Source organism: Rhea americana, unplaced genomic scaffold (assembly GCF_003343005.1).
Source record: "Rhea americana isolate MKP2758 unplaced genomic scaffold, rheAme1 scaffold_211, whole genome shotgun sequence".
NCBI classification, from domain to species: domain Eukaryota; kingdom Metazoa; phylum Chordata; class Aves; order Rheiformes; family Rheidae; genus Rhea; species Rhea americana.
The window spans coordinates 1,489,399-1,515,270 of NW_028186269.1; the positions used below are offsets into that span (position 1 = coordinate 1,489,399).

Sequence of the window (25,872 nt, forward strand, 5' to 3'; positions counted from 1 at the left end):
GCTCCCCTCGCCTTCCCTCCGCTCCCCTCAGCGCAGCCCGCGGCGGCCGTGGGGCGCTTTAGGGCGCCTCCACTCCAGCGGCAGAACCACAGCTCCGCGGCGGCGGGGGAGAAGGGGCGTTTATTATTTTTTCACCTCCAGGGTGTGGAGAGGAAGAACGGGGGGTGGCGGGGGAGAGAGCGGCGCCCTCCTGGAGGCCGCGGGTGAGGAGACAAAGGGAGAAGCGAGGCCGTTGGCGGGGGCGCCCGGCGGCCTGCGAGGCCTCGGCTCCAGGGCTGCCGGCTGCCCGGACTGCGTTGTTTTTACCTTAAACAGCAGCGTGTCACTGGAGTTATTAATTAACTAATGTGCCAGTAGTTGCTACGTGATGATTTTGGAAAGATTCAATTATTTCCTTCCCTTGAGAGAGTTAAATATAGGATCCTAGCTACAGCTGGGTGATTACTGTTAGTCAATGCGTTATTGAATGCTAGTAAACACTGTTAGTGATGCTTTTTAATAGCCTCACTGAATACAAGCATAAATTCTACTCATTTAGCAGTCCATGAGAAAGAAAGGGAGCTCTGTCTGTAAATACAGACTTCATAACGCCTATTTTGCCTTCTTACCAGTGTTTAAATGAGTCCTGATAATGAATAGTCCATTTTGGGAAATAACACCACACAGATGTGATCCATAGATCAAATCAAACCTTCAGACAAAAAAAACTCAATAGCACAACAGTTGTTCAAAACAATACCATCCATTTTTTCTATGCAAAAAAGGCAACATGCGTTTTTAGCCTAAATGACTAATTCAGGATATGATAGCCCAAGACCAAATGACTTAGGGTATAGGAATACCCTAATAAATAAGGAGATGTCTTGCAGAATGAAAAAATGTCTTCAATGTTTATAGACATGATTAAAATAATAGAAATTCCCAACTCCTAATAAAGCTGAAAACATTTTCCCAAGAAATACTTTCTTTGGCTTAACAGGAGCTGAGTACCCAGATGTCTGCAGTCTGCTGCTGTTCATGTGGTTAATCCCTGTGATCTCCATGTCCTGTCCCACTGCCACCTTTGGGCTGCCCCAAGGCACGCTGTATGGCTGAAAAGCCAGTTTATTTGCTAACTTCATGAGAAAAGACCTCCAAGTCACAGCCTTCCTTTYGTGCAGATGGGCTGAAACTACCAAAAATCTTGTTACTGCTCTTGCTATCCTCAACAGTTACAGCAGTTTTAGTAGTCTGCAAATAGCCTGGCCTATGTTTCACCAGTTCCCCAGCTCAACCTCCTTTGAGGATCCAGTTTGTCTTGGGTGATTCTGATCAGTGTCAAACTGAGCTAAACTTTAGTTCACTAAAGTGTTCAGAAGGAGTTCAATATGTATTTGATCAGCATAAAATTGAAGGGCCTCTACCTCAATCTGCTTCTCAGTACTGAAAAATCAACAGGAATGGAGAAAAAAGGGAAGGAACAGAAAAAATTTTAAGTGCAATCCAGGATTTGTTCTGAAAAATAAAATTACTTGGTTACTGTGTGACTGAAACATTTTTCTAAATGAAAGTAACACCACATATATACCAATTTAATAGTAGCACTCAAGTTTYTGGCTCACACTGAAAAAGTTTGAGAAAGCCCTTTCTGTCTTATCTTTCTCCTGAGTGGAAACTTTGAAAGTATTTACRGTAAGTTAACTGGGTATCATTCCATCACAAAGTGTGTTTCTTAACTATTCCTTTTTTTTAAAGGAGGTATTAACAATTGGCAGTACTGTACTCTAGTCACTCTCCAGACATTTTGGATAAGCTCTATTAACCTAGTTTTGCTCTACTTGTTCTATGAATAAGTAGCATCAAAGAAAACTATTAACCATAAGTACAGTCCAGAGATTAGGACAGTAGCCAAGGATGTGGAAGACCTGGATGCTGTTACCTTCCTCTGCAGTCCTCCTGTGTGACTTTGGGCAAGTTATTTAACTGAAAATCACCCACTAAAATGTAAAGCTGCAGCCCTAACCACCCCTTTCAACTGGTGTCTAGTCCGGTAGGTCTACATACTCTAAAGCTACAAACTTCAGGACCTAAAACTCCCCACATGAGCAGTCTCCTGCTGTGGCAGGAAGCCCCCAGTTTTGACATACCTCACTTAGATCTAGCATGGTAGCACATGCCTAACCTGAATTATTTCAAAACTGAGACATTCCTTTATGTAAATGAAGCAACTTGATATGGTAGACTTTCTCAAAGCATTTCCAGAAAATATTTGGGTTGCTATGAAAGGTTGCACTCTTAAAACAAAGTCTGCAACTCTAACTCCTTTACTTCCAGAACGGGGGGACATCCAGATTTGATTCTTGAACTCAATATCCACAGTTCTGACTTCCTTAGGGAAAGCAGATTACTCTGGGCTGCTTTTGCTTCGACTGGGTCACTGTGCAGAGAAGACTTCAAGATCCTTTGTCTCAGATCCTTGCAGTCTCAACTGCTACCTTCCTGCTGTATAAGAGGAACAGGTGTAAAAGGGTGAGCCTTGCTCCTTTCTTTGAAATAACAGCTCCAGTTAACTGCCTACCACCTTCACAGATATCTGAAGCGATTAGAGCAATCTGTCTGCGTTCCTAAGTACGGCACTGGAATGGTGATACATACCCTTAGCATATCCCTTGTTACTTGCAACTCTATAGCATACGCTGACACAGACAACAGTACACTTCATGCATTCACAGCAGTGGATCCTGTTCTAAAGTTATTAATTTGCACAGACATTGCCTAACAGATCTAAGCACCTGATACACAATTCTGAATTCCACTTTGTGAGCAGATGTGCAAAGGATTAATTAAAAAATTAAGAATGGCAAAATACTACATTAACAAAACTTGGTGATAAATGCATAGCATCAGTTGATAGTTTGAATGTTAGGCCTATAGTAAACATAATACATTTGAGGATTTATTGAGATAAGACAGTGAAAGTACTTTGGCCCAGTGGCCCAAGTGTTCACTTTAACTAGCTTCTCCCTGGGGCCTCAGGGAAGTGTGCTCTCATGTTACAGATTCTTCATATAGAGTGATTTTCCCATCCACAGTTGCTCTGCCACATTCACTGTGCTAGCTCAGGATTGATTTTCTGGCCTGTAGCTTTTGACCACAGAACCTGTTCTTAAATCTTTCTGCTGTGTCTCCTTGAATTGATTTGTTGCTTTAATTCCTAAGAAGCCTTAGAGCCCATTCCCATCTCAATCCTCTCTCTTCTGATACAGAAATATTTTGCCCACTGTATACAGCTTCATCCATTGCCCAATTTTAATGTTGAAAACTGCACATATTTTAAGTATTTTTCCTTGTGTGTGGGAAGAACTCTTCCGAATTACTACCATACTGTATCATAACTGATTGCTGTCATACATATCATTGCTTCTGAATTACTATCATAACTCTAGCCTCCTTTAAATTCCTCATTTAGCAACACAAAACAATACAAAAAGACCTTTTTTTGCTATGATCCCTGCAAAATAATTTGAAAGCCACTAGGCTGTCAGTGTGCTGAAAGCCCAGCCTGCTATATTCCTCAAAATTGTGTTTATTCCTCAGTTCCATTTATTTYCTTATCTATCTATGCAACTAAAAGTATCTTTGAGGAAGACCATTTTTCATTTTGTTTTTGTCTAGGTAACAATTGGCATAAAATACCAAGTTTGTACAAATAAGAATGGTTTAGTTTATAACCAACAGAAAATTCTCGGCTGAATTATAACAATTTTTGTCACTGATCCAATTTTTGAACTTATTCATTACTGCCTTTGGCTGCCTTGGCATTCAGTTACATGGTCACTACCTCTGTGTACATTGCCAGCTTTTCCAAAGAAGCTGTTCTGCAAGATGTTTAAAGAAAATGCATGAAAGGAGAAGTCAGTGAATAAAGTGCACAGCCCTGCTGTACATACCTTCATCAACATGTTAGAAGAAAGAAGTATGTTTTGTGGAAGTGCTTTGCAGAATAGGTCTGCGCTGGAATCTCTAAGATAGTATCAGCTGAACTCTTGTTTCATGAGTAAGTTAGTTTTTGTCCCTGAGTCAGTCACCTCTGCATAATTGGCTGAGGTATAAACAAGCTTCATAAACATACCCTCAGAGTCAAACAGCCAGAGATACTTGTTGTAGCAGAAAAAGAGTAGCTAATGACATGACGTTATGTACATGAATGTGAATAGCTGTGGAACAGAAGCGATAATGCCAGCAGTTTTTTTTAAATTCATATCCATCTCCTTCAAAGCTGAGTGGCTATCAATGCTTATCTTTAGAAAGAAAAACTTAGATGTGTCGAAAGGACTATATTTTTCTTTCCATTAGGGAATTCCAGAAACTCTTCACGCTGAACACAAGCTGTCGTGTTTACTGTGGATGAAGAGTGAGTCGAGAGTTTATGGGTAAGGATTAAAGGGCAGGCTAACATGGGGGACCCTGCTGTGGAAGTCTACTACAGGCCACCTGATCAAGAAGAGGAAGTTGATGAGGCCTTCTACAGACAGCTGAAAGTAGTCTCATKATCACAGGCCYCAGTTCTCATGGGGGACTTCAACCACATCTGCTGGAAAGACAGCACAGCTAGACACAAATAGTACAGGAGGTTCCTACAGAGCACTGATGATAATTTTTTGACACAGGTGGTAGAGGAGCCAATGAGGAGAAGTCTGCTGCTGGACCTTATAGTAACAAACAAAGAAGGATTGGTTGGAGATGTGAAGGTTGGGGACCACTTTGGCTGCAACAACCATTAGATGGTGGAGTTCAGAATCCGGCATGGAGGAAGCAGGGCAATAAGTAGGATCAGAACCCTGGACTTCAGGAGAGCAAACTTTGGCCTCTTCAAAGACCTACTTGGAGGAATCCTGTGGGTTAGGGCTCTAAAAAGAAGTGTGTGTGTGGGGGGTGGAGGGCCGGGAGAGATGGTTAATATTCAAGCATCACTTCCTCCAAGCTCAAGATCAGTGAATCCCTATGAGTAAGAAGACAAGCAAAGGGKGCAGGAGACTTGCATGGATGAGCAARGAGCTCCTGCCAAAACTCAAACAGAAGAAGGAAGTATCTAGAATGTGGAAAAAGGAACAGGCCATTTGGGAGGAATATAGAAACATTGTCAGAGTATGCAGGGATCTGACGAGGAAGGCCAAGGCCCATTTGGAATTAAATCTGGCAAGGGATGTCAAGGACAACAAGAAGGGCTTTTTCAAATATATTGGTAGCAAAAGGAAGATTAGGGAAAGTGTGAGTCTGCTGCTGAATGGGGTGGGTGCCCTGGTGATGAAGGATAGAGAGAAGGCAGAGTTACTGAATGCCCCTTTTGCTTCAGTCCTTACTGCTAAGATCAGCCCTCAGGAATCTCAGACCCTGAAGACAAGAAATTCTGATGGTACAAAACTGTGAAGAGTGGCTGATACACCAGAGTGCCATGCAGAGAGACCTGGACAGGCTGGAGAGATGGGAAGAGAGGAACCTCATGAAGTTCAGCAAAGGCAAGTGCAGAGTCCTGCATCTGGGGAGGAGTAACCTCATGCACCAGTAGAGGTTGGAAGATGATCTGGGGATTTCCTGCTGGAAAACAGCTTTGCGGAAAAGGACCTGGGAATCCTGATGGACAACAAGTTAACCATGAGCCAGCAATGTGCTCTTGTGGCCAAGAAGGCCAATGGTATCCTGGGGTGCATTGGAAGCGTGTCATTAGCAGGTGGAGGAAGGTGATCCTGCCCCKCTACTCAGCCCTGRTGAGGCCTCATCTYGACTGCTGTGTCCAGTTCTGGGCTCCCCAGTACCARAGAGAYRTGGARCTACCACTGGAGTAAGTCCAGTGTAGGGCTACAAAGATGATGAGAGGACTGGAGCATCTSTGTTCTATGAGGAAAGGCTGCGAGAACTGGGCCTGTTTAGCCTGAAGAAGAGAAGACTGAGAGGGGATCTTATCAATGTCTACAAATACCTTAAGGGAGGGTGTCAAGAAGACGGATGGGGCCAAACTCTTTTCAGTGGTGCCAAGGGATAGGACAAGAGACAACGGGCACAAACTGAAACATAGGAAATTCCATCTGAACATGAGGAAAAACTTCTTTCCTGTGAGGGTGACAGAGCACTGGAGCAGGTTGCCCAGAGATATTGTGGAGTCCCCTTCCCTGGGGATACTCAAAACCTGCCTGGACACGATCCCATCTAATGTGCTCTAGGTGACCCTGCTTGAGCAAGAGGGTTGGACTAGATGATCTCCAGAGGTCCCTTCTAACCTCAACTATCCTGTGATTCTGTAACTGAGGATCATATACTATACTTAGAACAAAGGATGAAATCTCAAAGATTAGTATCAGATTGATTCTCACTTCATATCTAAAATAATAATGARTAAACACTCCCATTCTTAATAGAAGGGGAAAAAGTTCAAAGAAATGTCCCAGGCAAAGGAAGTAATAGCATGATAACAAGAGCTCTGAGTAAGAGACAATATTTTGTTTTGCTCATTTAGAAGGGGAAGATGATAGGTTAGGCATATCAGAACACGGAAGAATGAGAAAGATAGAGATTTTTTTTTTCTTTCCTAAGAGAAACCATTCTAGAGATTCTAAAAGCATATGCATAAGTCTTAATTTTCTTGCATAAACAGTCTCACTGACTATACTTGCAGGAACTGGAGATTTTCTATAAATSTTCAGAAATTAGGAACGAGCAATAATACAGTGTAGACTAACACAAAAAACTGCAACAATGCTTTGTGCTTTCCTCACTTCCCTCATCTTAGGTGCACCAGCACCCTCCTTGTCAGTACAGCCAGATCCAGTATTGATCCTCCTAACAGTTGCAGGTACTTCTGATATGGATCCACAGGAAGAAGCTCAGCACCAACTGGACTTTGCTTACAGTAACACAGGACATCTGTAATCATCTTTRTTTTCATGGTGTAATCACTAGACTATTTTTTTCTTTTATCTTTACCATACGGGAGCATCCCCAGAATTTCCTGTTCTTGCAGCTAAGATAGGAACTCTCATTTAGCACAGTGTCAAGGGGGATGACCACAGGCAACRTGATATATCTACATGACTCAACACGCCGTTGGTATACCAGAATGCAGCACAGGCATATTAACACAGTCTCAGAGCTAGTTCAGGCATCCCTTTTGTCTTGCCATTATACCATGAGGACAAACTCACTGCCCCCCCCCACAGTTTGCTCATAAAGAACCACATATTCTGTGTCAAACACACCTTCAGAGCAACGAGATGTAGCACGGTGAATATATGACAAAGACAGAGATATATTCTGCCAGGAAAATCCTTTCTTGGTTCCTGAACGTAAACAAAATGGTTGAACGCTTTAATATTGAAAGGTAGGTGTCAATGTTATGCATGTATTGCACAAAGCGTTACATGAATAGTGGTAATATGTTCATACATACATGGGCTTGCCTTTAATTACAWCTGCAGGTTTTACAGACTTCTAAAGTACCTTTTCCATTTCCAATGGAAAATCCCTCTTCCTAGGCAGCTAGTTAAATGCAAAGCAAAACAAAAAARTCATTAATATGATGAATTAATGTATTTTTTTAATACTGTAAAATTCAAGCTTTGTTTTTTTATTGTTTTCTTTTGTTTTTGTTTTTTTTTAATAAACTCTCCTTCCCTAGCAGTACAGGACCCCTGCCTTCAGCTAATCTCCTATCTGAGCCCAACAGCCGTTCCTGCACCCACACCTCCCTAGCGCAGGGGTGGGGGCCCACAGGACAGCCTGCATCTGTAGCAGGAAGGGAAAAGGCAGGGCTAGAAGGAAAAGCAGCACTTTCTGCTGTTGGGGGAGGAACCCACGACCTACTTAGCTATACCTTTACCATTCCTGTAGCAACAGGAGCAAAGAGCTTTGTAAATGGGAAGTGGAGATTAGCTGTTCAAACTGGAATAATCAATTYCCATTCCCCTGGCACAGGCCAAATAAATAGGCACCGGACCACACCACACAGCCTGCAGCTTGCTTTGCCTACTGGTTTGATCTGGCTCCAGATAGAAATCCAGTTCAGCTGGAAAATGTTTTCTTCTTTCCTGCAAAACAGGAAGTTTGTAAGAGTGCCTTTCCACTTGTTTTGGCCAGGTGCTAAAAATTGGAAGACAACRTCTCTAGATTCATGCAGTTTGCATTCAAGGGGACGTACTACTTCAGAGTGATTCTTGGGCATCATCATGATGTCATGAATTTTATCAGCTGACTGCATCACTGACAAGGGCAATTAAGAAGCTGTTACGTGGAACCAGAAAGAATCCCTCAAGCTTTTTAGCACTGTCATTTTCCTCATACAATCTCATATAAAAAATGAAAGATTAAAATTTGGTAGGATTCCTTCTTCCCTCTCCAAACATACTTCCAGTGGAAGGCCCAAGAATAGARGGGTAATCCATTTAATATTTCATTTTATTTGTATCTATTTATAACTTTAACCAAAACATACATATGGGAGTAATTAGGATCTCAACAGATCAATATCTTCCCAGCATGATTAGATTTTCTCTCAGTAAAATTGTGCAAGATGAAATACTAACCACAAAATACACATTTATTATTACCCTTTATAAAACATCATCCAGKTGTATTTTAGGAGTATTATAACCTATACAACTTTTCCAGGTAAACCTTTTTTTTTCTCTCAAAATTTGACAAAGACAAAAGGGGATTATAATTAAATTGAGTGTTAAAATTAAAAAGGGTATTRTAATTAATCCCTTTTCCTGGCTATTTGAGAAGCTAGGGGGTAAGCATTGAGACAGGATGAGTCCCTTGACCCTGACCAAACTTATACTGAGAGATCAACTTCTCAGTACTCTAAATATGGCCCAGAGCCCATATTATAGCCCATGCCCGCCACATACCTCAGCTGTCTAGGAGTGAGAAGACAAAAGTTGGACCTCATCCTGGCCCTTGCTGCCTGCTGAAGCACATCTACCTTGTGGGGCAAGAGCTATGAAAGAGTGGTCTGCCCCACAGGCCTTGAGAGGTAAATGCGATGCAGGGTTGAACTTACCCAGTCACACCTTGTGACAAAGAGGCAGATAAACGGGCGGAAGCAATCCACAAAACTTTCATGAGTTGCTTCACGCAATATTAGCCTATTTATCTTCTGTGGACTGTGGTTCTCTGAGTGCCTTTGCTCACACGAGTCCTCAGCTCTGCTGCGCTACCAAAACAGTGCTCGCTCCCTTTTGCCTCCAGAAGACGCACTTTTGAGCGAGAAGAAGAAAAGGGGCAAGTGGGCAACCTTGGGCTGCTGGGACAAAGATGCTCTCGCAGCAGTCGTGATGAAGGCAGCGGTGGGGAGTTGCCTTCCGCCAGCCTTGCAGTGCTCCTCACACTTGCTCAGCTGCAATGGGTAGAAAGGGGCAGGCACGAGGTGCAGGGGTTGTCGCACTGAGCAAAACAAAAATGGCTGTTCAYAAGGGGGTTGTAAATCATCTAACAAACTGCACCTCGACCAGTTCTTTGGCTGCTGCTCTAACAGCCAGTATAAATTTAATGTCAACTATAGCACAGAGTTTCATTAAAAAATAGAAATCAATTTTGGTGAAATCTTTGAGTTATGTAACTTCAGCTACTATATCTCCTTTATCCATATGAAAAATAGGGATATTTTTGGCCAGTAAAATTATGACGGTTTTGTTGAAAATCTTATGTACACTATATTATTATAGAATAATACTTAACATACTGAATGTAAAGTTACAGATTAAGCTCTAAACAAATGGTCTTTTAAAACAAAGTTTTAAAAATAATATACCATTTAATATTAGTGAAAGTATTATTATACATTATTCATAAATGTAGGAATATATCTCATGGATTAAACTGATTTTCAGAGTTGAAAATATAGCCAAGTAATTATTCTGTATTGATCTTGTTTAACATAACATTTTTAATGAAAATGGTTGTGTGTATTTAAAATGACAATATTAATTTGATAATGATTCTGCAAAATAGACTTCAGATAGGAAAAGCTAATCCAGTCTTGAAATAAATCTAATAAATAAATGAAAAATAAATTTCAAAATTTAAAAGAAGTTATTAAGAATAAAAACAAATGCAATGAGATCATTAAGACTAATTTAAAGCACTGCTAGGGAAAAAAGGGAAAACAGGACAGATATGGAACATTGTATGTATATATGTATGTATATATTTAGCCTAAATTCAAGAACTATGGCTCTGAACAGGAATGGAAGAAGAAATTTGTATAATATTCCCATAGTGAGACAAAGAAAATGTAACAAGAGCATTTGAAACAGTTATTATCTGCAGTCCCAAAGTAGGGAATCCAGAGGTGAGTATCAGACTGTTGTTTTTTTGTTGTTTCCTATTTTGACCAAGTTGCTACTCCACTTGTCTGGGGAAGGAACATTACATTGAGAGGCTTTCCCTTTGCTCTCCATGGGTYGCTCTGGATCTTCTGTTCAAACTCTGTTTCTGATGCTTGTGATGTCCAGTGGTAAAAATTGCAGTAGAGTCTATTTGTTTTCTTTGTTTAGCATAAGAATAGAAGAAGCATTATCTTTTCTAGTTTTATTGTAAACATTTCTAATAAAACTGTTTAGTTTTGTTTGGTGTTTGCAAAGCTAGCTTTAAGTTACATCTCCTGAGCTTTGCAAGCAGCAGTGGATGATCAATACTCATGAAAGCTGTAATCATTTTCTTTTCATCTGTGGTTCTTGTTTTGTGTTATTCCATTGCTATTCTCCATAACAATTCTTTTATTTAAGAGTACATACTTACAATATATAAGAATGGAAYTGTAATTGCCTTATGTCCAGCTCAATGAGATAGCACAGAACATACATGGTATGGCCCTATTAGCTTCCTCTTGAATATGATGACTAAATCAAATCTTCAGTATCTAATTGGCAAAATATRGTATACCAAATACTTTTTCATGCAGAATATTAAAGTAAAGCAAAATTTTCAAAGTTAACTAGTTGCAGGACCAGAATATACTGCACCCTGAGTGAGAAACACCAGAACACTTCAGCTCGTCTTTTTAAGGCCCCTGCTGCAAGCTGCCTGCAGACCCAGACAGGAAGCACTAATTCAACTTATGGTAAATTCTTGTTTTTAAATTCCCTCCTAATCCCTTGGGCTCGCATATACTCTTGTAATGTGACAGGGAAAGGTAGTTTATGTCCAAAGTTAAACAAGCTCAGTTTTAGTGATTGCCCCTGCTGTGAAGCCTATGGCTGTTGTGCCTCCTCCTCAGAAAAGACTTTTTCCATCCTACTCCTGGCAGTTCAAACAGACTTTTTGCTAGCAGCAGCTTATTCTTGCATTTTTAAAATCTGTTTGCCTGCAACAATAGGGCCAGGGGCAGTTGCCCCTTTTGGGGGTAACTGAGCACTACCAGCCCYGGGTGCAGAAAGGCCGGCAGCACCACGAACAGACCTGGTGAATCCRGATCAGCTCCAGCCATGTTGGAGGCCCAAAGCTTTGCTATTTGAGGGCTCAGATGAGAGAGGAGCGAGGAGGCACTGGGCAGCGAGGGACTCAAATACTCTAGGGTGCTCTTTCCCAGCATACCCCTCTAACTGAGACCTAGTTGCTATTCCTTTTTCCTATTCCCACATAGAAATGGGCCTGTTTTCCTGTGACAAGGTTTCCCTCTGCCCCAGTTTTTCTTATGCACTCAAGACGTGCTTCTGYGTTCTTTCAGGAGCTCTACTTTTCTATCCTTTATTTCCTCTCTCTTTCAAAGCACATATCTCTGCTTCTATCCAAGTTCAGATACAACTACCGCAACTACAGCCCCAGACCGGCATTTTGGTGGTGAGGACATTCTCCTTGGGTATTTAGGTTTCCACATTCTCAAGCAAAGGAGGCCATCAAAGCCATATCTTATGCCCTGGATGAGTTCTCAAACCTCTAGCTTATCTCATACAAATGGTTTGTTCTTGATCCCTGTGCATTTTTTTTGTAAGTGTAAATAGTGATGCCTACCTTAGAAGAAAATTACAGGCTTTGTCTTTGGCCACTCTRTCCTTGGATTAGGGGTTATTTTTAATTCCCATTCTGAGATTTGTAACTTTCTTCCAGGCATGTTACAGAGAAGCTATGCCTRTAACTGTTCTAGATATCACTCTAGAGCCTAAAATTAAATAAATCAAAATATTTGCCCATATGTTTTGTCTAGTTCCTACTATTGACATTGGCCTATACCTTAAATTCGATGTTCTCTAGGCCTTGTAGCTATTGCTGTGATGTGAATGGTCTCAAAGGTATTCAGGAGGATTATTTTCATTCATGAGTCCGGTAYACTCTATGGGTTTGTTTTACTTAATGTTTAAGAACTAATATTCATTGTAGGGTTTCTTTTTAATCAGTAATGCYAGACATATAAACAAAATGTAGACTGACCCAAGTTTTGTTGGACAAAGCTGCCTTATTGTTTAGAGACCAGTAGATGGCAACCACCCACAACAATGTCAAAGGTAAATGAAAAGTGAGAATTGTGAAGGTAGCGGATATAATACATGACAACTTGAGCAATAAGGTTTTGCTGCTCCCAAGATGGAGAAAGCAATAGTTTATTTCTTCTCCTAAACATTTTAAAAGTGGAACARTGAGATGCACCGAATCACCGAATCACAGGATAGTTGAGGTTAGAAGGGACCTCTGGAGATCATCTAGTCCAACCCTCYTGCTCAAGCAGGGTCACCTAGAGCACATTAGATGGGATCGTGTCCAGGCAGGTTTTGAGTATCCCCAGGGAAGGAGACTCCACAATATCTCTGGGCAACCTGCTCCAGTGCTCTGTCACCCYCACAGGAAAGAAGTTTTTCCTCATGTTCAGATGGAATTTCCTATGTTTCAGTTTGTGCCCGTTGTCTCTTGTCCTATCCCTTGGCACCACTGAAAAGAGTTTGGCCCCATCCRTCTTCTTGACAYCCTCCCTTAAGGTATTTGTAGACATTGATAAGATCCCCTCTCAGTCTTCTCTTCTTCAGGCTAAACAGGCCCAGTTCTCGCAGCCTTTCCTCATAGAACACAGATGCTCCAGTCCTCTCATCATCTTTGTAGCCCTACACTGRACTTACTCCAGTGGTAGTTCCACGTCTCTCTGGTACTGGGGAGCCCAGAACTGGACACAGCAGTCGAGATGAGGCCTCACCAGGGCTGAGTAGAGGGGCAGGATCACCTTCCTCCACCTGCTGGCAACACTCTTCCCAATGCACCCCAGGATACCATTGGCCTTCTTGGCCACAAGRGCACATTGCTGGCTCATGGTTAACTTGTTGTCCACCAGCACTCCCAGGTTCTTCTCCACAGAGCTGCTTTCCAGCAGGGAGCACCTAGCCTGTACGGCTGCATAGGGTTATTTCTCCTACGCAGTTTTATATAGCCAGTTTTGACAAATGCATTGATAACTGTGACAATTCATTAGACAAAAATATCTTATGGCTACTCCTTACTGCTGATAGCTGTCTAAAAACTGAACAAAGTAAACTTCAGCAGTTAGCTGAAGCATTTAGAAGTAAGTAACAAATATCCTGGATTTGGAAATAGACCTCCCTTTTGGAGCTGACTGAGGGTATTGACATACTAGTTAATTAATCCTTATTATCTCCATGCTTTCATAGAAATCTTTTTGAAATAAGCAAGTTTGAAGTAGTTTTGATTCTTCCTACAGTATTAGATTAAAAGTTCCTTTTCTTTTTCTAGGAGAAAGGACTTGAAAGGTTCAAAAAGACAGTATCTGAGCACTTGTTATTTTAGTCTTCCATTTCTTCAACATAAAAAAGGAAAAGAATTTACACTTTAAAAAAAGAAGCTCCATAATTACAACAGGAGAAAAGTTATCAAAATATATCTGTAACCCTATTAGAAAAATACTGAAATACCTGGAGTCACACTGGGTTTTTCTCTAGCATTAATATAGCCATATTTTGTGAATACACTTACAGATAGGATTGCTATACATAATATACGTATGTATGCACACAGAAGTAGAGTATCTATAGCACAGAAATAAATCAGACCTTTAGACCTCTGAAGGATTCCAGTACCGAGCGTCACCATGCTATTAGCAGATTTTGAAAGAATATGCAACAAATAACTAAACCAGCCAAAAAGAAGAGTACTATCACTTAGGAACAGTAGAACAAAATTCTCCGCATGACTAAGATGCCTCCCTCGAACTTTTCTAACACTTTAGAAACCATTAACTTGAAACACATTAACTATCATCCTTGCAGTGAAGGGTGCATATGTTTATTYTCAGAGCTCACAACTTTACTCAGGAGACTGAAAGACTACTTCACACAGGCGAATTAACCTTCTWTTCTTGTTAAAGTTACAGTTTGATCCACTGTGAATTTTTAAGTGACTTGAAATTGTGAGAATTCAGCTGGGATACATTTCCCCCTGGGTGAATGCTAGTGAGTAGGTATTACGAGTAGCTTCTAGTATCCCTTAAAAAGTAGTAGTAGTAGTATTCCTTAAAAAAAAAAAAAAAAAGGCAAAACAACCTTTTCTCATTATCTCCTATCTGTCTAATAATAAGATTTATACTTTAAAGAAAACCTACGTATTAATGGAATTTGTGTTCTTTTTTGCTTCTTTGAAGAAATTAAAAACCTTTTCATGGACTAAAATTTATTCTACTTTTTATACTTTAAAATGAGAAATTGTGTGACTTGTGTACCTTCTTTTTCTTATGGGTCCATGAGTTTTATTAAGGGTCCTAGAGTTATCCATGGMTTACTCCAAAACTAACCAGCTATTTTTTTTAAAAAAGCAAAGAAAGATAAAAAGATAAATCTCCTAAATGGTTTAGAAAAATAAGAGATTTTTAGACAAACACTAAAAATACTTCTCTGTTTGCTTATCCTAATGTTTTTTTCTTTTTTTTTTTTTAGTTCAAATGCTTGAGGATCACACCTAGTTTTAAAGATTCAAAATCTGCTCTTTCTATGAAAGACTGAGGAAGGTCTTACCCCTGTTTTCTGGTGCTTACCACAACATAAGCCTGGAAGAGACCACCAGAGACAAAGAATTTCCTTCTTTACAGTTRCAGACAGTGAAGTTTACTTTAAGTTCAAAGGAGCCCATATGGGCATTCCCTTCTGCTCAATACTTTGTGCGTTTCACAGATCGCAAAGTACACCCCCACGCACTGTAACAAACTTCTGATTTCCCCAAAGTGTGAAATTTTGCATGTGTTAGATAAATAGGGATCAGTAGCATTCCCAACAGCTTGTGCCTCTACATTTCTCTTCGATGTGCACTGAAATCAGTGTATTATGTGCAGTGCCTGTGTCCTCTGAATGATATGGTCTGGTGAGCATGCTCATACCTCATGCATACTGACAAAAAGGACCCATAACAAAATCTAATCATAGCCCCTCTTCACTATTTTCCTTTTGTGCTTTGTAAACCTTGAAGGGACCAGAATTGCTCTCTACCATTTTCCATTCTGTCTCTGGTCTGTGTTTAGCTGAACATTTCATATCCTTGACTAAGACACTAGAAATGTTCCTTGTTGAGCAAAGTAATGGCAAATTGGGCGACAGGCTTGTTTGACAGCTTTTTAGAGGGGAATGGAGATGCAAGTCAGCACTACAGCACTTTCCTGAGTATGGACTTTTAATCAAAGAATAAAGTACAGATTTATGGAGATTCTGCTTATCTGAATTTTTTTTCAGATGCCAGGTGAAGCCTAATTTAAAAGAGAGGTRAGCTGGTTCACAATTCTGTAAGGTGCTGAGTGATTCTGAAGTGGTGCTGAATGCTATTGATTACCATTATTTGCAGTGGCAGTCCAGGATAATCACATTTGGCAGGATCTGAACCACCATAAATGAGCAAGATAAATGGGTAATAAAAAGAATGCAATATAAGAAAAGTAAGTTTGTATTTCTTGTTTTTGAAGCATACATTATGGATTAAGTCTTTCAGGAAATATGTGCTATGTGTTATAAACCTTTACGGATTACAGGATTACACAGTGTTCATCTTAATTGACTTTAGTAATGATTAACTTAAACCTAAAAGCCTGAGATAGTCTTTCTTCAAAAGATACTATCCTGTATTTTCTCTGAAGAAGCATCTCCTCATAGTTCCATAATGAGAAAAAGGAAGACAACAGATTCCTGTGCAGATCTGAGTGAAGGGAAGGAGAATTTAAGGCTGAAGCGAGAGGTTGGACTGATTAGTGGAGTGTCATTAATTGCAGGCACCATGATAGGCTCGGGGATCTTTATGTCCCCTGAGTGGGTGCTGTATTATATGGGGAGCCCGGCCAGCAGTCTCCTTATCTGGGCTTCGTGTGGACTCCTGGGCATGTTTGGAGCCTTGTCTTATGCTGAGCTTGGAACAATAATTAAAGAATCTGGAGGAGAATATATTTACATCTTGAGGATTTTTGGTTCTTTTCCTGCTTTCCTTTTTGCCTACACTTCTGTTATCCTGGTGAGACCAGCGAGTTTGGCAGCTGTCTGTCTGAGCTTTGCTGAATATGYTGTCGCACCATTCTACCCTGGGTGTTCATCTCCTCAGATTGCCATCAAATTTACAGCTGCTGCCTGCATCCTGCTTTTAACTATCATCAACTGTCTCAACGTGAGGTTGGCAACATCWATTATGAACATTTTTACAGCTGCCAAACTCTTGGCTTTGCTTGTGATTGTGGTGGGAGGGTTGGTRCTGCTTGCCAAGGGACAAACTCAGAGTTTTCAGAATGCTTTTCAAAACACGACTGCAGGTATTGGGCCTGTTGGAGTGGCATTTTATCAGGGGCTGTGGTCCTATGATGGGTGGAACAACCTGAACTACATAACTGAGGAACTGAAGAAACCTGAGGTGAGTGAGTGAGYTGGATTTTACTTACTTAACATGTCTATTAAAATGTTTTTTTCTATCTATTTTTGTGTTAAGAGGGGTAGTCAAGAGATTAGAGCATCAAGTAAAGAACACTGAGCTTTCCTTCTGTTTTGCTTTGTGCTCTGGGGCAGGACACTCTTGGATGTGTCCAAAAGGGCTATGGAGACAGCAAAWATGGGTCTTTAGGCAAAACAGCAGCCTATGTACAAGAAAGCACTAAAACAGCTCAGTGACTGGAAAAAGCTATTAGGTTGGATGTTTTGGGGATGAAGCCTTAATATTCACAGGGTCTTACTCTAGGCACCTAGATTTATGCAGAAAACTACTGCCACCTCACTTCTCCTGTAATCCGTAAAAGGTTTATAACAACACATTTCCTGACAGGCTTAATCCATAATATATGCTTCAAAAACATCTCTCTCTCCTCATTGCATGGAGGAGCCTCGAAGCAAACGAAGCTGTATTGGAGAGGGAATTTAACACCAAAAAACCTTTGTTTTTAATATCTACTTCTTAGGCATTGTGATATCTATGTTATAGGTGCTAAAATAGCTCACTTGCATCTCATGTTGRCTCTCTGTGCTACGTTTCCTCTTCTCATAGATCAGGCGTTACAGCACTGAACAATTCGGTGTTAAGAAGAGCTATGTGAGTTCAGAGGGTATTGACTGTTCTTTCCACCAGTGCAGCACACAAGATTTTGCAGACTTAAATGAAAGTGCACAGTTAAATATTAACCTGAATGACAACAAATATCTTAGATCATATTACATATTCTYCCAGAGGACTGTGAGCACTGATATTCAGACCCTTGCAGGGGCAGCATAAGAAATTGCCATATCCTGTCCTACAGTGGGAATGAGGAATGCAAAAACTGGTATCTCAAGATTTCAGATGTATATATAATTGCACTGTGATCACTCTTAGCCAGTGTGATCACTGTGACCACTYTTAGCTACTGAGTAATTGCACTGTGACCACTCTTAGGTATTGCTAGCCACTTCTTTCAGTTGCATAAAGCCAGTTTACTGATTTTCCTGAACCTTAAAATGGTCTATGGAGTTCTAAGATAGCATCCTTTCACTAGGAAAAAAAAAGATAAATTCCTTCCTAGAACAAATTTCCCTTGTGCTGCCCAGCTTTGAACCTTGATAACTGTTAAATGTGCCGCAATACACACTGGTATTTCATCCACGTCAGTGAGATATTCATGGGAAAAYGCAGCACACCAGAAGACATGATGGGCTGGCAACAAATAAACCAGCATTAAAATAATTAATAAGCATGGAACAGACATCATTGGCATATCTGATATTTTTTGAAGATTGATGTAAAAAACTGCCTTGAGAATATGAAYCTAAGTCTACTGTGAATGTATTCTCTGGGAAGGACTGGTGAATGAATGAGTTGGAATGAGAGATACAGGCATCAGCAAAGATAAAACCAAGAAAATCCTAGTGCAGGCCTACATATGCAACAACTRACATTGTCATCTCTGTTCCAGGTGACCCTCCCAAGAGCTGTGATGATTGCTATTCCTTTGGTGACATGCCTGTATCTACTAGTAAATGTGAGCTACTTTGCAGCCATGACTCCATCTGAACTGCTGTCTTCAGGAGCAGTGGCTGTCACTTGGGGGTGAGCTCTGTTTGTGGTAACAGCCAGGATGGTCCAGTAGCAAATAGGTTCCCTCTTGAAATTCAGAATATTTCAGCGCTGTTCCCAATGGGAATGATAGCACCTCACTGGTCAGGCCAGGAAGACCTGTCAGGCATTTACATGTTACAAAGAAGCATGCTGCCAGTCAGCTCTCTGTGACCTTCAGGGCAGCATGTAGCCTTTCTCTCATCAAAGACCAGGCTGACCTGCCCAGTCTGGCCCAAAGACACTGAGGCACACCTTGGCTACCAAGCTGAGGTGCTCTGCAGTGTGCCCCTCTTAGCCTGCTCCATCATTCACACTGGGAAACTGTGGTTCCCTTGTAGCCCATGTTTTTCCCCAGGGAGACTGGCTGTAAAGAAGGCATAAAGTGCACAGTGGAGCATCTCCCCATAAACACTGGTAATGCAGCTAGGATGAATATCAAGAACTGGGGACTGGAAAATGTCCCACAGTTGAGGTGCTTCCAGAAAATGTGAGAAGACAATGTACTGCCCCATTAAGGCAAAGGCAGTGTTGTGGAAGTGAGACAAGAGCCAGCTTGGTGAATCCTGTCCACTCAGCACCTGGAAATTAGACAAGACCAGAGTATATTGGTTCTGTTTCCCCATCGATGAAAGAGAAAATGACTGTGATCTCTTCATCATGCTTTGTGAAGGACAGRTGTTATGCATGAGTTAGGTTGGCTTTGGTAGTTGTAATTTTAAGTTGGCTTGGGCTTTTCCAGAGTGCTTAAAAAATGTTTTTATATATCACCATCTGAAGGGTAGTGTGTTGTCAAACAGGCTCTGTGCAGGACAAAGATTTCAAGATGAGAAGGAAGGGACTGTATTGAAMAATGCAGGCAACAGAATTCCACCAGTGACTTCTAAGCAGCTRATCTTCCACCAGAATATCCAATCTCTGTCTAAATATTTCCAAACACACAGAATCAATGATAGCCCTAAATGAGTTGTCCTGCTGAGACAATGACACATTAGATCCAGAGATTAAGTTGCTGCTCTTCCTCTTCCTAAAAAGTCGTTAGTGCCTGTGTGTACATTTCACAAGATCTCCAATTTGAAGATCTAACTGAACTCCTGCTTGATGCATCCTCCAACAGCTTTTCATGTCATTATAAGCAGGTATTTTTAAAGGTGCTTTGTTTGAACAAGTTACAAAGCCTCATTAAGCTGCAATGGTATGAGGTTTTTCTGTACTTCMTTCTCATCATTCCTGATGAACAAGTTATTTTTAAGCTTCCTCTTTTTTAACACATTTCTTTTTCCTGCCTAATTAACTTTTTCATGCCTGAGAGTGCAAATCAGGAAGAAACATTGAGCTGGAAAGCAGGGCACTCAAAAACCTGGAGGACAGGTAGACACAGGCTGAGGAGGGTGCAATGTTTGTGGTGCACAAGCAAGAGATGTAGTAGCATAACTAGGCCATTARGGAAGGACAGAAGGAGTATAAAGAAGCCAGAGAAAGAAATGTAGCATTTCTATTCAGCCTGTATAAGAGAGCCTGTTAAAGAGAGACATTGGTGGTGAGAGGTCCAGCCAAAAAAGGAGCTAGCAAAACTCCTCTCAGCATTCCTTTGATTCCATGGTTTTAACAGCAACTGCAGATCTCAGTGGGTTTGTAGGAAGTCACTCACAGTAGTGCCTGCAGTTCATTTTTAGCACCCAAACACCAAAGTGCAAATCCCATAAGTGCAAAGTACATTGTTACAATTACTGAACATTTTATTTGAAATTTTGTGATATGTGTTGTTTTCCTTTGAGATGTTGAGGTTTAGAGTCATGTGATCATATGAAGTGTCCAGATTCTGTTATTTAGAAAGAGGGAAACTTTTAGTTAGGGTTATGGCAAGTAGTTTTATAACTTGAACCCTAAAAGGCCAGAACCCAGATACTAAACTAGTAAACTACATTTTAAAAAGTTTTGTGGTACATAGGCTACTATCATGGTTTTGGAAGGCCAAACACTTGATTTTTGAACATTTGTGACAGATTGTCCTGAAAAAGAGTACATACAGCTTAAAGTCACAAAATTCAGAAAGGAATATAAAGTATTGTTAAAAAATAGTGATACTTGAATTTGGGGGTTTTAGCCAATTAGATGAGCAATGTATGTGTGTGTATTTCTGTGTGTTCATGTGTGTGAGCACTTGTGATAATTTCCCCAAAACATGTGCATTTTGTTACTCAATTAGTATTCTTAACTTCATACTGCTTCATTACAAAAGATGAATACCACTCTTAGGTCAGAAAATTATCATATCCTCTAAATATCTACCTCCAACTAAATTTGCAACCCTACTTCTATTATGAAGAAACSAAACTGCAAATGTTTGCATATGGTTCAGAGTCAAACTTCTAAAATCCAACTATTGTTTTGGCTTAAGCATGTTTCACAGAGGAGCAGAAGAATGTRCATGCAGATCTTTAAATTCTCATGGATATTGGGTAAGAAGTTATAATGAAAATTATTCCTTCAGTTTTGGTGGCAACAGTCCTTCTACAATTTCTCATCTAATATTGTTTTTTGTAATAGTAATACCTCCAGGATTCACACTATAGCAGCTGTATACAAAAATGTGTTTTTTGCCTGTTGTGATGCCTTATACACCACGGGAATGTAGACAGACATAGACACACACCCGGCAGGAAGAAAAATAGCTTCTTCTGCACGGGACAAAGCTACTAACAACCAAATATTTTGAGAACTGGAAGAAGGCTTTAAACTATTAGAAAGACTTTGGAAAAAACTTCCTGTGAGAYTAGTGTAGAAAAGAAGCCTAACTGCTTCTAACATGAGTACTTGATACATTTATGAGCAGGATGATATGATAAGAATTCTTTTCCACCTCAGGGACAAAGTCCTGGGCAGCTGGGCATGGCTGATCTCCTTGTCTGTCGCACTATCTACATTTGGTTCATCGAATGGCACGTTTTTTAGTGGAGGCCGCTTGTGCTACATTGCTGCAAGGGAAGGACATATGGTAAGGGTGAAAAGGGGTTTGCTTTGAGCAATTTTACTTTCATGTGACACTAAAGCAGAAAGGAAAACACGGTGTATGTTCATCTACTAGAGCAATAGCTCTTCAGTGGTTTATTTCTTGCTCAAAGACTTTCTTCTCTTGCTTTTTCTAGTGTAATATATACAGTCACTCTTGACTTTCCTCTTCAGCCACATAATTTCAGAGAGTTTTTATGGACAGATACCTGATTTACATCTACCTTGAATTTTATGAGCAGCTTCGAAGTCAAACAATCAAAATTCTGCTGTATTGGAGCATCTGGCAGAGGCTCTAGGGTGACCTAGCTTATATACCTAACAGTGAGTGGAAACTTGGYTGTGCTCTGGGAATAGTAGGAGAAATCCTAGCAGTCCTGGCCATGGCTTTGTTTGCCATGTCATCTCTGCAATGAAGGTATCTGCACATTGGCTCCACTTCCTCTCACTACTTGAGTTGAGCTGCATTTGTTTTCCTCTGTTTTGAAAAGGTGTGTTGTGTTTCTCCCAGACCTTTTTCCTTTTTTGGCCCTTCCTCCCTGCACTGTCAGGCAATTCTCCTCTCAGGTACGAAGGACACCATTCACAGGAGGCTGATGTCCATGAATGGGTTTTTCCTACTGGTGACAGTGTCTGACATATGCCAGAAAGCCCAAGCTCAGCACTTGACAGAGAATCTGAATTTAACTGTACCAGACTGAGTAGGACCTGAACTCTTACTGCACTTCTCAGACATCAGTGCTGTAGCACAAGTGCTGGCATGATATTTTGATTGGAAATGAAAAAAAMCAAACCTTTCTCATTAAAATTTCCCACTCATCCAAACAATGAACAGGCTAGTAATTCTCTGAATGTTCTGGAACAAATAATGCCTTGCTTTCTGGTTGGTTGCATAAATGTTTAAGGAGTAGTCCTTAATTTCTCATTTTGCAGTAAGCCTAAGAGCAGTCAAATCCCAGAGAGATGTAGCAGAGGGCAGGGGAGTGGCACCATGCACAAGGCCAAATTTGCTTACTTAAGATGATCGGAAAAGCTCTGATTTGATTCTCAGCCTTAATCTGTCATGCTCGTAGTCTGAAAATCTCATCTTGTCTGCCTAAGCTAAGCAAATTTAATATGAAATCAGTGAGACACAAAAATATCCTTGGGGGGGGATTCCATGTTTACATTTCTTGGAGATTAACTGCTTTTGTATTATGAAGCTTATTTGATGATTAAGAGTGGATCTGGCTGCAGGCAGAACTCCCACTGGTAGCTGAGGGGGATGAGTAAGTATCTCACTGAGTACATGATATGATCGTATATTGTTTTACTTTGGCTTTCAGCCAGACATTCTGTCTATGGCTCATGTGCAATGCCTCACACCCTCCCCTGCTCTGATATTTACATCTGTTATGTCTTTAATRATGATACTATCAGGAAACTTCACCACCATCGTGAACTTTTTCAGGTATGTATAGCATTTCTGTTTATATCCTCTATGATCCTGGTTTTCAAAWTTGTTTTAGAAGTATTTTCTTTTAATATTTTTTGAGCCAGGACTATTACTTTCTAACTAATATTGTGGTTGGGGGGAAGAAAGAAAATAAAGAATTTAAGAACTAGCATGCTTGCAATGCATGATTGCTTCTGTAACTATAGACTTGAATGGACATGATTCATCCTTGTATTCCAATTAGTCTATAATATCCAGACCATTGTAAAGTTCTGATCATTTGTGCTTGAAAGGAAATGAATGTAAGAATTATTAAAGTTATATCAATATTATCATTTTTAATCAGAGATATGTACACCTAGGATCTGCAAGGCAGGACTGATATTGCTGCATGATCTCACCCCAAGCTTTATGATTTTTTTTCAGTTTTATAGCATGGTTTTTCTATGGCATGACTATTTTGGGTCTTCTGTATTTAAAAATCAAGAAACCAGAACTGCCAAGATCTTACAAGGTGAAGTAATAATAAAATTAACCCCCCTAACCCTTGTCCTTTACTGCACAAATGGCTAAGAGAACATTATGAGGAAGGTGCACTGTGGTGCGTGCTTACAGATTTTATGTGGTTGTCCTTCCTTTTTTAAATTCACATTTTGTCCCAGMAAATTCAGTGAAGAGCAAGATAGTGTGGAAGTGTAGGCAAAAGTCAAGATTGAATTCTCCAGTTTGATAAGCTAATAATGTACTCCCCCCTCACTGCAGAAAATACATCTACMATATCCTCATTTTCTTAGAAATTTGAGAGGAAAATTAAGATGATTCTGATAAACAAAGCCATTACCTATTTATGCTCTCAGAGCTCAGTCACCCACCTCAGCTTATCCAGATGTAAGAGCCTTGCAGAAGACAAAAATCTCCAAGAAGGTCCCAAGTCCTTTGGCATGGCTAGGAGACAGATGTGTTCCCCACAGACTTGCCTAGTGAAAGGAAATTTACGGTTATCTGTGCTTTCCCTTTGGTACCATGAGGGAGTTGAGTTGTAGGATTCCCTTAAGGAGTGAGGGAAACACTTTTGAAAGAAAAGATCTTAGGAACAGTGGGGCTTGTGGGACCGTGAATGCAGGATAGCAGCTTTTCCTTGAGACAGGCAGAATGAATGTCCTGGTTTTCAGGGGATTCTTCCAGGAGATGACAAGCTGTGCAAAGCAATAGTGAATGCCCTGAAGGGCCTAGCCGTGAAGCAGAAGGGCAGTGCCCTATCAAGACTCCCAGTCAGTAGCTTCTGTGTCTCTCCCCCAAGATTAAGATACTGGATGAGGCTGTTTAGCCAACCTCTTGGCCAAATGGGATTCAGGCAGAAGAAGTTCTGTTTCTGAGTAATGTTTCATACACTGTTTATAGCCTTTATCTTGAAGGACTGACTCTTTTCTCAAGCTCATATCTGAAAGACCCAGATCAACTGACAACTTATGGCTATTGGCCTGCAGAGTCGGTCTGTGTGTTGCAGGGTTATGTCTAAGGGGAAAGATTTCCCTTGGTCTGAAAACAATCATTTTTATTGCCATTTTGCCAGAAGCGTTAGAACCCAGTAGGGAGGGAGCAGAATGGAGCATTCCACCAAAACACATGAAGCCGATGGCCATGCTCTTACTGCTGGGCATGACCAGCACTTACCGCACCTTTTCAGCAGAAGGCACAGAAGTAAACAATGAAAAATCCCAGCTGGAACATTCATTTTTCAGCTTGTTACAAGATTTTTTCCTCTTGTACGGTCGCTAACATTTGAATGAGAATGGCTTCAAATTTAAATGCCTTATGGCCAAACTTACTGAAATAACCTTTGAGGTTGGCTGTCCAGCCATCTGTGAACATCTGAAGGCACCTTCTTGCCCAGGGGTGGTACGATTCAGCTCTATGTGATTTATGCACAAAGGTGTGTGTTTTGCCCACTGCTCAGCTTTTCGACCCCAGGCAGTAGGGCAAGCAGGAGTGGGCCTGGTACTAAAAACAGCAGTTTGCATCGTCAGGTCTGGGAGAGCAGGGAAGACTAGTGATTGGGATAGGTGGCAGTGGGTAGCTCTGGAAGGGGTAATGAATCTTAGAGCAGGAGTGTACTGGGCATCTAGATGCCTGGATTAATCGAGATTCCTGGATAATACCTCAGGCTGCAGCAGAGCTTCACCTAAAAATGAACCTGTTCTCACAAAGAAATGCAATACTATGCTGTGAAGCCTCTGCCCAAATTCTAGGATTGTCTAGGTCCTCAGTGAAGGATTACATGATTCCTTACCTTGATGTTTTCTTTTGCAGGTCCCARTCATCATCCCCATAATCGTGTTGGTGGCAGCTGTTTACTTGGTGTTAGCTCCCATCATTGATCAACCCCAGATTGAGTTCCTCTACATAGTCCTATTCATTTTCAGTGGYATTATTTTTTACTTCCCCCTGGTTCGCTTCAAGTGCCACTCCCCCTTTTTACAGAGGGTTACTTTACATCTCCAGCTGTTTCTGGAAGTTGCTCCAACTGCTAAGAATGGAAACTGAGATAATATCCTCCAAGGGTATAGCTGGCTGCCCCTGCTGATTTATTCCAACACCTTGGTTTTCAAGCTCTGCCACAAAATATTTTTCTGTGAAGGAGAATGAGTACAGCGAAAGYGAACCCAAAATGTCTAACTAAGAGGGACTAGAGTAATGACTTCTCACATGTTTCCTTGGGTGTCTCTAAAATTTGCAGACAAGTTTTTCAGCTTTGCCTTGCGAAATTGCAGGCTGGTTCAAGCAGAATATATGCTTCTTTATTTTCGGTCATGGGAAGAAGTGCCCTCCAAAACCTTAGCACTTATTTTTCAACTCAACAAAACACTGTCAATGAAATACTATTTCTATAGCAGCCTAAGCCTTTCCTGGCAATG

At 40.7% G+C, this 25,872-nt stretch overlaps 1 protein-coding gene across 1 annotated transcript; it reads left to right on the top strand.

Moving 5' to 3' along the window:
* The first annotated feature begins 16,110 nt into the window (after positions 1-16,110).
* Positions 16,111-25,501, top strand: LOC146595901 (b(0,+)-type amino acid transporter 1-like). Its single transcript, XM_085304894.1, has 6 exons — positions 16,111-16,845; positions 18,371-18,504; positions 21,379-21,508; positions 22,848-22,972; positions 23,384-23,471; positions 25,268-25,501. The coding sequence occupies exons 1-6, from the start codon at positions 16,111-16,113 to the stop codon at positions 25,499-25,501; spliced, it is 1,446 nt and encodes a 481-aa protein (XP_085161020.1).
* Positions 25,502-25,872: the final 371 nt, after the last annotated feature.